The 17751-nt window shown below is 41.8% G+C and overlaps 1 protein-coding gene across 5 annotated transcripts in view; it reads right to left on the reverse strand.

Annotated features, from left to right (window-relative positions):
* wdfy3 (WD repeat and FYVE domain containing 3) overlaps positions 1-17751 on the reverse strand; it is a 117847-nt gene that overhangs the window by 75155 nt on the left and 24941 nt on the right. For all 5 annotated transcript variants that reach the window (XM_026187494.1, XM_026187495.1, XM_026187492.1 and 2 more), the window contains exons 2-8: positions 14098-14308; positions 11590-11713; positions 9693-9802; positions 2832-3068; positions 2214-2406; positions 1416-1602; positions 781-947 (exon numbers count right to left, since the gene is read on the reverse strand). In XM_026187494.1, the coding sequence (XP_026043279.1) occupies positions 781-947; positions 1416-1602; positions 2214-2406; positions 2832-3068; positions 9693-9802; positions 11590-11713; positions 14098-14277 (1198 nt within the window). In that variant the 5' untranslated portion in view covers positions 14278-14308. The remainder of the gene's footprint in view (positions 1-780; positions 948-1415; positions 1603-2213; positions 2407-2831; positions 3069-9692; positions 9803-11589; positions 11714-14097; positions 14309-17751) is intronic.

Raw genomic sequence — 17751 nt, forward strand, 5'->3', positions numbered from 1 at the left:
GTGGTGCTTCAACAAACAGCTCGCAAGCATACAACACGTGTCGGGTCAGTCTTTACACGCAGCATTGGTCAAAACAGAAATGTCAAGGTTTTAAAATGAATCCAACAGCTTCAGAGTTTTAGTCTGAATTACTTGAATTCTTTATTTTGGGCTTTGTTGTATTGATGCATATGTAAGCGGCTTAACTACTGTTTGGCAAGCATGTACATGTGGGTCAGAAAAAGTACGACGGCGTTCCTCAGGTGCATGAAAAAATAAATACGTTTAAATCTTTCCACAATCAGGATGAGCCTGTTCTGTTTGCATGAAAGAGGCTTCAGTCATTTATCTCCAGCAACGTCAAAGGCGACAGAGGAATTATGGCGTCTGTCAACAGGTTAATCTTACTGGGATGAAGCACCCATCGGTCATTTCAGTGATGGGGATGGAGGTAGAAATGTAGACTTTTTCACAAGTAATCCCTTTTTTTGTTTTAGAGCTTCTGGGAAAATCAGGCTGGTGCTACTGTGTAGACTTAAGCTGAAAATCACTGGTTTGTTAGAACAGTGTCGCTGTTTCAACACTTTATTTAAATGTGTCCTTGATTTCTTCCTTAGAGGACACCAATGGAAGATCGTTATGAATCACCTCTAGATGAGTGTAAGACTGAATAAAACTTTGAATCATGGAGGCTCTAATCCAAGTGCATCATTTGCACATCTATATGTTTTACTCTGAAGTCTTGCTCATTATAAAACTTATGACAGATTTAATGATGAGCCAAAGTTGCACCTAACATACCTTTCCCAGAAGGTTGTGGGAGAACAAATCCAGGCAACAGGAAGGGGGCGCCGGTTGTCAAGCCAGCAGGCTTCAACTCCGTCACCCCATACGTGCACAGACAGGTGACCAGGTTGACCAGGTCCTTCAAAGCATCTTTTGATTCGTCCTCCTTGGCCTGTTCCAGTCTGGATGCACAAGAAGAAGTTACATCAATCTTCACACAACATAAAGTAAATAAGGTCTCAGTCACAAACATCCAGAGGCTGTTGAATTCTTGGTAGCTACTGTCACCAGAGAAAAAGGTGTAAATCCCTGAATGGTTGCCAAGTGGTTGCTGGGGGTTGCTAGGTGAAACAGGCCGCAAAAGCCTTGTGAATGCTGTGTTTGGTAGCAGACTGCACATTCATGAGCGTAGGACGACAAGTTGTTGGTGTCTTCCATGCAAACTATGGACAACTGTAGCAATTTGCTAGCAAACAAAGAAGTCACAGGGACGGTTTCTGTCCAGCACCCTCTGTGCAACTGATTTCAAATAGCAACCTCCAGCTGCCACTTTTGCACTCACTGGGTAATTCATACCAGGGGTCACCAATCGCTCTAGTTGGACTTTAAAACCCTGTGATGAACTGCAGGAAGGAAGACCTAAGCTGTACCTGAGCATGAGGTCGCAGAGGAAGGTGTAACCCTGGCACATTCGGAAATCGTCCAGCAGGGTCTGCGACACGTCGCTGGAGTCTTTGAGGAAGCAGGAGAGGCCGGCAAACATCTCAACGATCTCCAGAGAGGAGAGATCGTCTGACTGCTGCATGTTTTGAACACATGTAGCCAAGCATTCCTTCTCTGTAAACCGAAGAGGGGGTGTTAGAGACAAAGAAATGCAATCTGTAAGGAATTTCTGTGACAGAATGTACGGGAATTATTAAGGACATAAAGAGCTTTCCCTTGATCTTAGATTTATAGGAAGTGAAACAAAAATGCATCAGATGGACAAAGAAACAGCTTCAGACAGATCTGTGCTGCTGTAACAGCTTTTTTAATGCTGAAAGACAAAAGCTTCAGGGTTTTTCTTCTTTAACTTTACATAAACAATACACAATAATAACAGGAACAACCAAGCTTAAATAATAGATCACATTAAAAATAATGGTTTTACTTAGTGTCACATAAATCATTGCACAAATCTCACAACAAATTGTAATTAGGCAACCCTCTGGAGCTTTACAGGCTGTGAACTGTAAATTATCTGTTTTAAAAGTGGTAGAAAACAAGCTTCCCTGTTTTGTTCAGCAGTATTCTCACAATGTGTTTTTTGTTATTAAGCTGTAGAATTTGTGTGTGGACTGGTTCACATTTTCTAATATTTCAGAGCAAAAATGCACCTCCAGATGTGGTTTGGAAGACTGTTACTTCCAGAAACAGATGTCCTTTGCGGACGGTGCGTTTGTACATACCGTGGATGTATTTGACCACGTTGACGCTGAGGCCGTGTCGGGAGATGGTGGTGAGCACCTCGCCAGCACTCCTCCTCCAGGGCAGGTTGTGAGGAGGACACCAGGAGGTGATGGCACTAAACAGTAACTGCAGGTCATCCTTCTGGGCCAGCTCCTCCGCTGGAGACACAAATGTGCAGAGCTTCACCAGGATCTGCACAAGTGGAAACGAAATTATTATTGTTTTTTTTTAAGTTCTGGGTAAAAACAACAAAATAAGCTGCTGAAAAAACAACACAAGCCCGAGTCTTTTGTCACGGAGATACGACTGTGTTTGTGACGCAGGCTGTTTGATGAAAAGATTCAGGATTAAAGTCTTTATGGGAGGCAGAAGCTCGAGTCTTTTTATCAGTGAACAAATAGATTTAAAATATCAAAATAAGCCAATAACCGTGTTATAATCCTCAGATCTGCTACAGACTCTCCACGCAGACTTTTTTCGCTCCACAATTCAAACACAAACATTTTTGACGATGTTTAAATGTTTCAGTTATTCTTTGTGTGAAGGTTTTAAACATAAAGCAAGCTGATAGAGGCTCTTAGTCTGGAGTGTAACAGCTGACACTGTTGTCTTTTTACCTGGACAAAGACTTTCTGGAGGAGCGCCCTACGGTCAGCCAGGGGCAGCTCGGGTTGGGTGTGCCCTTGCCCTGGCGTCTTCTCTTGGCTGGGTGGTGGTGGTGGTGGTAGTGGTTGTGGCGGTTGTGACGTGGGGCCTACGGGTGCCTCGGCCATGTGGGGCAGGTCAAAGAACAAGTAGAGGCATTTGACGAGCGTGGAGGGCACAGACATGGTCGTCATGCAGTCCACAGTTTTCTGTTGAGGGGCAGAGAAAAGGGGATAACATTTTATTTCCCAACATGGTTCAGGAATACAGGGCTATACTCAGGCTATACTCATAATGTTCCAGCCTTTATTTGTCACTTTATTAAAGTTGAGCTGATTCAACACATTAGTTTGTATTTGAAGTAACCCACTAAGACACCAAAGTCACAAAATAACACAAACCGAAGGGCCACTAACTTTTTTTAGTGGAGTCTAACGTGTTTGCTTCCCAATCACAAAGAACTTGTGCAGAGGCGCAGTGAGGGATAGCATTAGCTAGAGAAATGCTAATCTTACAATATACAACACTGCTGGATAAGAGCATGAACAGCAGTGGTGGTTCTATTCAACGACCTGTTCTTTACTTTTTCTATGCATTTCTAGTTCTGCTATTTTCTTCTACTCAGCCACATTCTGGATGCTTAATTCTTATTTTGCAAATTCAGAAAATATAAATCTTCTAATGTAAGGGTGGTTGTAGCTCAGGTGCAGGTCAGCCACTAATCAGAAGGTCGGTGGTTCAATCCCAGGCTGCCAAATACTAACCCCATGTTTGCCTACTGGTGGTGGTCAGAGGGCCCGGTGGCGCCAGTGTCCGGCAGCCTCGCCTCTGTCAGTGCACCCCAGGGTGGCTGTGGCTACAATGTAGCTTGTGTGTGAATGGGTGGATGAATGTAGTGTAAAGCGCTTTGAGACTAAGTAAAACCAGGCTACGAAGGAGGAGATACTAGCAGGCGGTGATGTGCGACCCAAATGTAAACCGAGCGTCCGCTCGCTGCACTCTCTATGACAGGGACAGCAAACATTCATTGGAAATAACTGCTGTGGGTGGAAAAGCAGGGCTTTAAGTAGAGTTACGAGGTTAAGTTGCTTTAGATTTTGCTAACCTAAAGTGTGAAGCAGCTATTTTATACTTCCACTTAAAACTTCCAGGGAAAACACAACCCAGCCTACTTGTGCTTACACTAGACTTCTGCTGTGTCACTACTGCTGCACAATATTGGCACTTTATTTCTTAAGATTCACACTTCAAATTAGGAAGTGTGTCATCGATGACAGCAGCCTATCAGAACAGAATGATGGAAACTGGCTTGTGTTCACTTACATGCTGCTATATTGAATAGCTTAAAGAGTTTTCATTCACTTATTCAACCATTACATACAAGAACCCTGAGGTATTTATTTATTCGTTGTTTGTATTTGTAATTGCGTATTCCCCCCCTTTTGTTTCACCCGATTATGTTTCTGCTTAAATCACTTAAAAATTAAAAAAAACAAATACTATTTTTCTAAAATCATTTTTGAAATACTCTGATCTCCTGTTCCTTAAATGTGAGCAATCAGCTTCCACTTTAAATGAAGCTGAAAGCGTGAACGTCAAACACACCTCGACTGTGTCTGCAGAGGCAAAACAACAAAAATGAAGTAAATGTCTAATATCGCATGGATCCAACCGTATGTTGCATATTCCCTTTTCAGTCTAAAAGGAACATGATTTATTTTTTCCACATTCATATAGAATCACTTTATATCAACCTAAAATAAAGAGCTACACAACAGCAGCAGGACAAATAAAGATAAAAATGCTGCTTTAAGGGTGACTTTGGTAAATGGGTGTTTTGTTGTGCTGTGATTCAGTGTTTCAGATTCAGCTATAAGGGCCTGAGGTGTGTGTTCACTGAGTGTTTTCCACAGTTATACTGTGTGTGTCATGTTGACAAAGATAAAGGGCTGGAGAAAGAGATGGGGTTTGTGTTCACTGAGGCGAATGATTCAGATAATCAAACGCTGCCTCCCACACACACACACACACACACACACACACACACACACACACACACACACACACACACACACACACACACACACACAGACAAATTACATTGCTCTTACACACGAGCTCTCACAAAAGACCACATATGCCCATGCACACGCACACACACACACACACGCTGCAGCTGGATGAAATGACCATCCCATTTACTCCAACGCCGTCTACACGACGGAGAGGAGGTGGATGCACAGCGATGAATAACAAAGCACAGCAGGCGCACACACAGTTTCAGCCCCTCAGATGGAAAAAAGAAAAAAAAAAGGAGTAAGATATAGACAGCTGAAGTAGGCAGAGGTGTGTATAGATGATGGTGAGTCACAACAATGGAAGACTGGACCAGCACCTGTGGTACAACAAGCCACACCGAGGTGTGTGTGTGTGTGTGTGTGTGTGTGTGTGTGTGTGTGTGTGTGTGTGTGTGTGTGTGTGTGTGCGCGTGCGTGTTTACAGGCTGTCACAGAATACTGGTCCCACTGCAGTCAGGTCAAGGTTACCGTGAACAAATGAGAGACAAAACCAGAGAGACGAAGGCATTTAACAGTGTGTGAGAAAAACAGAGACAGGAAGGGAGAAGAAGACAGACACAAGGAGAAGAAAAATACCAATAAATTGATCTCCTGTCTGTTTTAAAAAGAGAGAGAGAGAAACAAGCGCAGTGGGAGTGCATGAAGGGCACCCTTTAAAAACACAAAACAAGAGAGGAGTCCAGACTGAGTTACTGACAAAAATATTGCCGTTTTATGCTGTGAGGAAGAAAGAGCAGGAGGTGGGGGAGAAAGGGAGCGAGAGGGGAGAGCATTAAAGGGAGGGAGGTGACGTCAGGTTTATGGGAGGCCAGTTGCCTGGAGAAATCCATTAAACCTACTCTCACTCTCACACACACACGAACGACACGGGTTATTTTTTACTGCCAGTCTGTGTTCGCTGATATCAAACAGTCACAAGAAGCAGCCCTTATTCATTTAAAGGAGACCGCTGACTGTGCAGTGTGCATGTCCAGTGGTACTGACCAATAAACCTAAAATTATCATTTAAATGAATGTTTACATTTACATCCTCAATGTGTTTACACGTGTGACCAATCAGATCACAGACAAGCCACTTGTGTCTGAGCCGAAGGAACAAGAAAAACTCAGCTGGACGTTCTCTCCAGCATTTTGGTGTCTTGAGCTGCAGCTCATCTCAGTCTGAAACACACAGCACAGAGCAACGCCAGCGCTTACTAAGGTCCTTCCCGAGAGAGGGCAATGCAAATCTTCCCAAAAAAACCTTATCAAAGTACACGGCTAATGAGCAAAATCAGAAACTCTTTGCTTTACGAACAGATTTTATGCTTATGTTGTTGTGAACTGGTTCTATTTAAATAAAAGCTGTACAGAGACTAATAAATCATGCATTACCTATGGAGTAAATCAGCGACAGTAAATGGAAATTTCAGAAAAGCTGGGCTACAGGGAGATGGAAATACCCAACCTTTGAAACGCAGCGGCTGAATACTACAAGCCGTCTTGCCTCCTTCCTTTCTTTCGTGTTGAGCAAGAGTTGAGAGTTGCACAAAGATGCTGTGCTGTTGTGCACGAATATCAAAGCTCTGTCATTCAGTAACTAGGAAGTGATGGGAATCTCCATCACATGTGTAGTACTCTCTACTTTTGCTCAACACAACTATTTTACAAGTGCTCTACAAGTTAAGTATACGCCAAGTGGAATTCTTCAGAAAGCAGACCACAAAACTGGCTACAGAAAACCACAAAAAACTGCCCTAAAAATGTCAGCTGATGATCAAGTTTTTCCGATAAATTCATCCAATCATCCAAACCTACAGTCCAAGTGTATTTCTGGAGCACAAAGGAAAGATCCGTGACCACCAGACATTCACAAATGACAAAAAATAAAGGAACTCTGTGTCAACATGTTATGTCCTACTCATCATTTAGTTACATAAATAACTGAGAACAGGAGTCGGTCCAAGTGCTCACATGTTACATCAGAAGAGCACTGCCTGTCTCACAGCCTGGCCAAGTGCCATTTTGCTATGTCTGGTTTGGCAAGATTGTTGTTGCTGCATTCAAGGAAATATTCAGTAAGTCGACATATTAAGGTGCTGCCTGCCTAACTATTAAACAGCGCATGCTTGAGAGCGGCTAAAGACTGGGCACAGAGAAGAGGGGGTGGATCACGTGTCTGTAGATGGGAAGAAGCGTTCCACCCAAAAGCAACAACAACAGTGAATTTCTGATGTGCAGCAGAGCAGGAAAAGCAGACAGCCGACCAGCTGACAGCAACACTCCCCACAAGACCTCCAGAGGAACGCAGGCCAAAAAGTTCAAAAGAAGTCTGCTGGCCACAATTCAAGACTACAGACAAAGACGAAAACAAGAGCTCAACGTCCAACCTTTATAAGCAGGTGGTAGGAACAGAGTAAGGCACTCATTACTGTGACTAAATGCTACAAAGAAAAATCACAATGCATGAATTTTCTTCATGTGACATCCAGCAGCATCAGAAGACTGCAGATAGAAAGGTTGTGTTTGGGGAGAATAAATGAGACTCGGTCAGGTGAGAATTGTTAATTATACTGAAGTCTCCTGGTTCTTACGGTACCTTCAGCGCAGCCTGAACTCTCTTAGGTAAACGTTCTTTTCATTTCTTTAAATAGTTTTCAGAAACAGTTCTTCAGGCTTCAGATCAAAGCTTTTCTTTGAATGTTCATTTCCTTTTAATCCATTCTTTGTCAACATGACCCCACACTAGGGCTGGGCTATATCATACCGTTCACAGTAATACCGGTGTAATGTTGGGCAACAATAGGAAAATGAAATATCGCGATAGAATATGGGTAAAATGCGCATGCGCAGTGCCTTTGTTTTCATACGCACATGGCGGTGATGCAGAATGAGAAGAGCGAAAGCGGATCGTTGAATGAAACAGATGAACCAGAACTGGTTTGTAAAAACGCTGCAGCTTCACTGGTGTGGAACTGGTTTAGCTTTCGTCCGTCAGATACACAACAAAGCACTATTTTTGGTAGCGCATGCTAGCGGGCCGTCGTTATTACCGTGTTGTTTGAAAAATACGGCGCACTTAAAATCAATCCTTTGATTTTTCCGAAAGTCGACAGAGTCCCTTATAATCCCGTGTGCCTTATGTATGAACTCTGGTTGTGTTTACTGACCTCGAAACGATTTTATGTGCACGGCGCTCGAAAATCTGTCAGATGTTTTAGTACGACTTTGCTAAGCTACGAAGCCGCACCGCTTGATGGATTGTTGGAGCATTACGGCTATCGTAGGCAGGAGCCTCGCGGAGTGATACGTACTGTGCTTCAACGTAATATTACGGTATTGTGTGTGTATAACCTCTTTTTAAGTTTTGTGGATATTATACATGGTTATGCTGAGGATATGTCGGCCAGTTTCCACTGGAAATGCCTTTTGGTTAAACTGTCAGCGAGGAATTTGCATTTGCACTGTTAAATTTTTATATAACTGTAATGCACTTAAAAAAGCTGCTTCCATCCATCCATCCATCGTCATCCGCTTTGTCCGGGGTCGGGTCGCGGGGGCAGCAGCCTAAGCAAAGAGGCCCAGACCTCCCTCTCCCCAGCCACCTCCTCCAGCTTGTCCGGGGGAATACCAAGGCGTTCCCAGGCCAGCCGAGAGATATAATCTCTCCAGCGTGTCCTGGGTCTGCCCCGGGGCCTCCTCCCGGTGGGACATGCCTGGAACACCTCACCCAGGAGGCGCCCAGGGGGCATCCTTGTCAGATGCCCGAACCACCTCAGCTGGCTCCTTTCGATGTGGAGCAGCAGCTGCTCTACTCTGAGCCCCTCCCGGATGGCCGAACTTCTCACCCTATCTCTAAGGGAGAGGCCAGCCACCCTTCGGAGGAAGCTCATTTCTGCCGCTTGTATCCGCGATCCGCGATAAAAGCTGCTTGTTCAAGTAAAAATACATAGATTTTTTTTTTTTTTGCACTAATAAAGTTGTGGAGTTGTAAAGTATTTTGTCTAGTGTCAATTATATCGTCAGTTATATCGTTAGTGCAAATTTTCAAATGTATATCGTGATAAATATTTTTGGTCATATCGCCCTGCTCTACCTGCTGCAAATCATCACTTCGTCAGACCTGTCGCTGACTTTCAGTCCAGTTCTTGCAGAATTTGACATACACCAGCCTTTTCTCCCTTTAATGAATGGCTTCTTGACAGCCAGCTTACCAGAGACCATTTTTGATGAGGCTTCAGTGAACAGTAGATGTGTCAACAGAAGGGCCGTTTGCTGGATTTTTTTTCTTATTTCTTAAATAATATATTTTTAGGCCTGACATCTTCCTTTGTCCTCCAGGACACACTGCAGAGCATTCCAAAATATGCCAAAGTGTCAGCTAAAAGCACTTTGTGAATCATATTGTTGGTGCAAAAATACAATTTCATGCTTGTGAAACTGCCTAAAGACAGATTTAACATTGGTGCTGTGCTAATTTTGAGATTATGTGCAAACACAACACTGGTTCATCCCGTGAGTTAGGAGGTGTTTTAATGCTTGAATGGGTCATAGATCTGAAAATGGTCAGGCAAAAGGACTGGAGTGAAAATGACTGAAAAAGCAGTCAATGTCCAAAGGAAAACTTTAAAAACACCTCCAGAGAGCCTGGAGGAGTATTGCTCAAGAACATTTTGAGAAATTACAAAAAAGTTTATTTTTTGCTTCCAAGGGCTGAAGAAATGAGAGGTGGTTCAAGACTTTCACACAGTATTGTACAGTGTCCTTTCTACCAACCTGTCCGGAGGAAGCTAACAGGTTGATGGTGGTTAGAAGCATCCAGCCGCGGCTCGCCTCCTCACTCTGATTCACCTCCAGGAACTGGACTATGGCTCGACTGGCTGCCTCTGGAAAAACAATCACACACACAAACGTGTGGTTAACTGGGTGGAAAGTGACAGCTCACTGTGGGGCAGATGGGCTGTTTGAATAATGATCAAATATGTAACAAATTAATCATTACAGTGGATGTGACAAAAGGGAACGTGTGGTTGGGCTTCTCGGTTTTGGTTATCTGTGATCTTGAAAATAATACATCAATATTGTATTTCGGTCCCACGCGCTAGCTTTTCAGTTAGCTCATGTCTTTACCAATTTTATCACAGCACTCTTTGTCCTAAAAATATAGCCACACTAGGTTAGGTTTAGGAACAAGTATCCATTAGAACCGAACCATAATAAAAAAACAAATCACACATTTTTAGTCACTTTTGTGAGCAGAAATAAAAATGCTTTTGAAAAGGTTTCCTTAATCCAACCCACCAGCTGAGCCAAAGTCTAGTTGCTCATTGTTCAGAGCAAATCCACATCTGTTGTTTTGATAATGAGTACTGCAACGTCAGTTGAGAGCATGAATCATGTACTGACTCATTCTAAAGAGGCCTGGTGACCAACTGTAGGAGTGCTTCTTAGACCGTTGTGTTGCAAAATCAGAACCGTTCACCGTTTGATAACAGCATGTCACATGATTAGACAGGGATGAGGAAGAGATGGAAGGATGAGATAAAGCGGAAGAAATAAGAAATAGAAAGCTGGTGTGTGTGTGTGTGTTTGTGTGCGTCTTTTTTGAGGAAGCCACAGTCAAAGCTGCCACGGCTGTCAACGCTTTGATGAGATGCTGCTGGCTCGCCCGCAGTGAAGGCTAACCTTTCAGATTGAAGTAGGATTGCATTGATCCTTTGAGGAAAACGTATCTACTGAGAGCCAAAAAGTCAAAAAAATAAAGTGCAAAATTCTGGGAAAGGCCTTATCTGATTAGGGTAACACTAACATTTTTTCTCCATTAATCATGAAATCAGCTTTAAACATTCTTAATAAAACAATGAAATATGTATTTATCTTTAGGGGAACAATTAATAAAATAATCTTATTGTGATAGGGTAGAATAAGACGAAGCTCTTACGCACATCCATAGAATAAATCGGGTTTCCAGGATGGAGTAGACAGTTATATTGAGCATCAATTATTTTATTTTTTTTAAATCATTGACTAAAATCAGTGACCAATCATAATCAGGCATGGGCGTGTACTTATGTCCACTAATAATATACAGATTACAGTATATTAGGGTCCTTGCCATATGTGGTACTAACTCTTGAAAGCCTAACAGGAGTAACGTTTGCAGCACTTTCTGTCATATTTCAGCCTGCTTGTAAAAAAAAAAAAAAAATGCCTGTGTTTGGATTACCCAGCTTGGAAAAACCCAGAAAATATTCTAATAGTCATCAGACGACATATTTATATATACTTAGGTGTCCAAACTCATCATTAAGAGTACTGGGGAGGCCGTCATATGTTGTCTTTATGGGGGAAAGTGAAAAAATAAACTCCCTAGAGTCTTTATTTCTATCTTGTCATCTACTATGTGTACCTAACAAAGCTCAGATGCTCCATCTGTGCCTTACAATTAGTTCTATAGTTGAAACTCTGCATAAGAACTGTCTTTGTATCTAAATAAAGAACAAAAATCTCTTTCAACACCACTGTGTTCATCTGCACAGCCAAAAGGAAAACAGAAGACACAAACCGGTTATGAGAAATTATTGGCTGGTGCCAAAGAACTCTACAAGTAGGCCTACTCCACAGTGCATTTTTGCACTTACAAATATGAGTCTGTGTGCATCTGCAAGCTCACCTGTGGATTTATTGGAGGCTCTTCGTCTGATCTCAGTCACCATGAGTCGGGACACCTGGGTGGTGAACTGCAGCAGGTCGGAGAATTTCTCCATCATGCTGCTGGGAGGTGCGTTCCCAAACACCTGAAGTGGACAAAAAAAAAGCATTTGATTAATGGAAAAATAATAATTTAAAAAACAAGAAGAGAGGAACCAAAAAAAGACTCAAAAACTAGACATCTGTTCACTCGATACTTATATGTAACCTAGCTTATAGTCAGGTGTGTGCAGTTACAGGAATCCTCATTCCTGCTGATATCTGTGACAGTTTTTGCTTGAATGCACTACTTTATGGTGACAAAGAACATTGGAGGCTAAGCCTTTGGGGCAGCAGGTCAACAAAGACAAACTTCTCTTCATCCAGCAAAGACTCGTCATCTGTTTACTTATCCAGCAAATCTGACTTGAGAGCAGGGCGGGAGGCTGCCGTCCCGCCGCACAGGGACCACTTTACATCCAGATTCTGACATGAGTATGGCCACAGGTGTGAATCCCAGCCAGTGGTGGGTAATTAGCAGACAAGTCAAGAGACCCTTGGCAGTGCACTCCAGCTTGATGAGCACACTTAACAAAGGCAGCCTACAGCTGCGGCTGCCAAACAAAAAGGCGAATTACTGGCCTGCAGGCTTTACTTCTGTTCTTTTGGATAAAAAAAAAAAAAACAGCTATAGGGATTTCAACAACTTCATTTTGTTAACTTGTTAATATGTGTAGCTCACTTCCATGATTACCCACCGACTTGACTGGTTTCCACAGATCTGGATTCAATTTTAGAGTTTTTCCAAAAGGAGGTGCAAAAATGCTTTATGAAAATGTATTATTAATTATTAATTCATAACATATTTTGTTAACATAGCTTAAGGCCATTGTAAAGTGGGAGGGAGAGACTCTCTGGAGAGGCTGAATGACCATAACAACAGTGAGCTGTTCCACCTGGCCCAGAAACTGCACAACTGAGATTTCAGAAATTAAAAATGTTGGATAAACCTGAATCTATTTAGTCTACAGATAAAAATTAAAAGATAAAAAATACAAGTCTGTACTGGACTTTTCTCCCCCTGCATCAAAATAGTTCCAATACACCCCCACCATTCAACTGGTCTGATTTTCCTATTAGTGCTTAAATCAATAAAACTTAACATTAGTTAGTTAGCAGATATATAATTTAAAAAAGCTTTGAAGGTTGTTTAATTTAATCACAAATGATTCTGAAATATTATAAACACCAACCTAACGATGAGACAATGTGTAGTTCAGTGAGTTCAGTACTTTTCAGCACTTGCTCCTTAACACCTGACAACCAGGTGTGTTTTGGGTACTATTTGCTTTGATCTGCACCTGAAACGTTCAGCTCCTCCTACTCCTGCTACATCTAGTGTAACACTAACTGCATTCCAAACACTGACACTACAGGCAAACATGGTGGTGGTGCTACTATGATGGTCTGGAGCTGCTCAGGACCTGGACAACTTGCTGTAATTGATGCATCCATGCATGCCACTCTCTACAAGAATGAGAATTCTGGCTAACTGCACTTAGCTTATGCAGCAGGAAAATAATCAGAAACACACCAGCAAGTCCACCTCTGAATGGGTAAAAACTAAAAAATAAAATTAACGTTTTGGAGTGGCTTAGTCAAAGTCCAGATTTAAATCTGCCTGCGATGTTTCGGCATGAACTTAAACAGGCCATTCATACTTGAAAACCCTCTAATGTGGTTGATTAAAGTAATTCTTCATAGATGAGTGGGTCTAAATTCATCAATAGCTGTGTGAAAGACCCATTGCCAGTTACTGCAAACACAAAACTGCAGTTCTCACTGCCAAACGTTTGCACAACAACCTTTTCATACAAGGCCAGGTAGATTTGGTTAACCTTTTTGCTTTAATAAATAAAATCATAATTTGAAAACCTCATTCCTGTGTACACTGTGGAGACAGTAAAAAATATATGACACAAAGGTTGGACTGAAAAGTCCACTTCGTTGTGCTTTGTTCAGCTAACCTTTAGCCCTAAAGTCAACAAGCCCACAGAAGTAAACAAGCTCATTTCCATTCCATTTATCTGCAGTCTGGTGGAACAGAATCTGAGAGCTATCCAGACAGGTACGTATGAAAATATGAAAATATGCTTTTAACCACTGGATTTGAATCTGCAGAAGTTCCCTGGTGAGATCTCGTTTTCAAATGTCAATGCATCTATAGTATCTATTGCACCCATGACCTCAGGGAAGCAGCTCTAGCGCGTTTGTAACCCAGCACAACAGAGCTCTCTTCTTGTTTTCCTTTTTTTTTTTTTAATACTGCACAGACGAGAAACGCATGATTTGAAAGATAGCTACAGACAGCACAGGAACCAAATGAAGCAAACTGTAACCTGCCACATCAGAGCTGCCATATGTACAAATATCTGTTAATCCGCCTGTTTGGAGCACCTCCAGTTCTCCCTCCACCCATGGTGTGACTTACCCTGTTAAATACAGGAAGCATCATGTAGAGCTTCTCCTCCTGCTCCTTCTGGGTCATGTGGCGAGGAGGGTGGCACAGCTCGGAGAAGAGGCGTCGCAGGTGCATGAGGCCCAGCGCGTTGTCCTGGGGGCTGCACTCCTCCTGCCTCGGCCGCCCCATGATCCTTTTCACCATGTTCATCTTGAGCGGCTTTGTCAGGGCAAAGGCAGCCCTGCAGATGGGAGAGAGAAGATCTAATAAACATCTCACAGTAACTCAATACATAAAGATCTTGTTAGTCTATGTAACTGAAAGTCCCTGCTATTTGGTATCAGTTCAACTCTGTAAGTGGTCTCGAGTATCAAAAACAGCCAAATATAGATATAGATGATATTTCACATTTCACACAGATTAGCTTCTTGTTTTGTTTCTTTTTTAAATCAAAGTATCTTTATTAATTCATAATTCTGACAATTGTAGACGATGTGAATATAAGTACAAATACCTTTCTTCATAAGTGTAACAGAGTACTAGAATTGTAACAGTTATCAAGTGTTACAAGTTATCTTTAGGCAGATTTATTGACATTTTCTGTCTACAAAGAAGGTTTAGCATGAGCACCGTGCAGGTATAGAAGCAGTAGGTGCAATAATGCTCTGTGTGTTTGTACCCACGATCATTCAGGATCTACTTAATTACATTTTTGTGTTCGGATCCTGGTTCACAGTAACACAGAGAGATGCAGAAAACACACAGATTTGAAATGTTACAGCCACAGAGAGCCAGCTTCTAAGAGCCAGCTGGGTTTCCTCTGGCTGCAAAAACAAAGAAATCTGGTGGGATTGGTTTCATATGATAAATTACTCGATGCGGTTTCTTGAAAAAAAATTTTCAAGGTTAACTTTGACCTTGGACATTAACAATGAAGGTCAATGTCAAATGCTTAGCCAACCTATGTATCCATGTACCCCACGATCTAGTGTATTGTTGTGAAGTTTGAAGACGATCCATGAAAGAATTGTGACTAGAGCAGGGCGATATGGCCAAAAATATTTATCACGATATATATTTGAAAATTTGCGATAACGATATAACTGACGATATAATTGATGCGAGACAAAATACAACTCCACAACATTACTAGCGCAAAAAGACAACCTTCCATTTATTTTCACTTAAACAAGAAGCTGGTTTTTATGTACATTAAAGCTTTATAAAAATGTAACAGTGCAAATGCAAATTCCTTGCTGAAAGTTTAACCAAAAGGCATTTCCAGTAGAAATGGGCTGACATATCCTGAGCATAACCATGTATAATATCCACTGAAGTTAAAAAGAGGTGCTTTGCAACATTAAACTGCAGTGTGCAGTACGTATTTTTCGGACCATAAGGTGCACGGGATTATAAGGCACATTAAGCGAAACAAAGCAGTCAGATAAATCAAACTTTATTAAACTCATTCTTCTTGCTTCCTCCAATTCTGTACCATTGATTCATTAATGTTGAATTCTCTGGCAGCGGCTCTATTCCCATGTTGTTGCAGTATATTAATGACTAACCTCGTATTGTGGATGGATTGTCTCAGTTGTTCTCCTGACTGAAGTTTGGTCCGTTTACAGCATCCTGCCATGCGACTGTATTTGTCTCTAACCATGAGGAACCTTAACGTTAACTTTTATAAGTGGAAAAGTGTTAGTGTTCGTCCTCCAGCTTCACTGTTTATGTTATGCTAACATAGCTGTGTCGCTAGCGATCACGTAGCACATCATTATATACCAGCTAGCCCAACTTCAGTAACCCTACAAACGTCACTGCTGTTTAGTTTTCTGTCTTCATTTATGTTGGAAGTGATAACAGAGCTGTACGTTTGATTTTTTTCAGAAATCTCTCAGTCAGAACATGCTATATCATGCTTAGGTAACTAGCGAAACTAGCGAGCTAACTTCCGCTAGCTTCCTGCTAGCTTCTAACTCCGTTAAATGTAATAAATTCTGTTTTCATGGATGCCTGGAAGTTAAACTTCATAGTTACACCTGGTAAAGCAGCAATGCTGATCGTTTTATTAAAGATGAAAGAATTTAGACAGTTTTTAACTCTTAGTGATGCTGCAGTGTTCGTTTGACCTGAAGTTTACGGAGTTTAGGACCCAGATTACTCCCAGATTTAAGGGCATCTTAGTCCGACGGCCGCTTGCATGTTCTGCAAAAAAAGGTGCTTTGTCGTGTATCTGACGGACAAACACCAAACCAGTTCCACATCACTGAAGTTGCACCATTTTTACAAACCAATTCTGGTTCATCTGTTTCACTCAACAATCGGCCATGTGCGTATGAAAACAAAGGCACTGCGCATGCGCGTTTTACTCATATTCTATCGCGATATTTCATTTTCCTATCGTTGCCTAACATTATACCGGTATTACCGTGAACGGTATAATATGGCCCAGCCCTAATTGTGGGTAATATAAAGTTTCACTGATTTTGGTGGGAGCTTGACCTTTAGTTTCCCCAAAATTAAATCAGCTCATTTATTGGCATCAAACGTCACACAAAGTGTAAAAATGATATTGCTAGACTGCTAACAAACATACAGTCAAATCTAACAGATTAAATAAATCTATATTGTGTAAATAGACAAGGGTAAGCTTTATGACATTGCAGCTCGTGATATTTGACTTAAAACACCAAGATGATGAATTTAGGGAGTCAAACAAACAGGAAATAAATTGGTGTAGCAGCTATGGCAGTTCAGTAGTAACAGAAAGAATGAGGCTGCAGATAGAAGTGGCGGAAATGAGTTTCCTTCAAAAGGGTGGCTGTGCACTTCCTTAGAGATAGGAAGAGGAGCTCAGTCTTTCGAGAGGGAGAGTAAAGCTCCTGCTCCTCCACATCAAAGCCAGTTGAAGTGGTTCGGGCATCTGACTAGGATGCCTCCTGGATACTTCCTAGGCGAGGTGTTTCAGGCATGTCCTCTTGGTAGGAGGCCCCGGGGCAGATTAAGGATCTGCCGGAGAGATGGCTGGCTTGGGAATGGCAATGAGCAGGAAGAGGTAGCCTGGGAGAAGAAATCTGGGCTTCTCTGCTTGGACATACTATTTGCCGGTCTAGCCATCCATCCATCTATATCTATGTTTATATATCTATATACACGCAGCTAATATAGGAAAGATCTCTTCTGATTGGCAGATTTGACAGATCTCTGTATACAAGCTGTTACTGCACTGAAGCAGAGGCTGTACGGCCCAAATTCAGGTCACTGATTCAGTCATTCACTTTGAACTGCAAGTTAAGAATTAAAACAACAGATTAGCATCTGTGACTGATCATCGTTTCGCATCACTCTTCCCTTGAACGTAGTTGATATATATTTAGCAATTTGTTCCACATGTCAGCTTCTCTCCAGACTATTTGAAATGGTTGCTAGGAGATATCACAGGGCTGCAAAGCCTACGTACGACAGATAAATATCTGGCGATAAAAACAGAATCAACAGCTTAGACGACTGCAAGAAGAGAGAGTTTTTTCTTTTTTCTGCATAAAAGAAAAGGGGTTGTTTTCCTCTTCCAAAAGAAAAATTGATATAAAGTTATATTTTCAACAAGCTTAGCCTACCATAATGAAAAGTTACCTTCATCAAATGGGCAGAAATAACAGGAAAATGCAAGTAGGATATGGG

This window comes from Astatotilapia calliptera, chromosome 12 (genome assembly GCF_900246225.1).
Source record: "Astatotilapia calliptera chromosome 12, fAstCal1.2, whole genome shotgun sequence".
NCBI lineage: Eukaryota > Metazoa > Chordata > Actinopteri > Cichliformes > Cichlidae > Astatotilapia > Astatotilapia calliptera.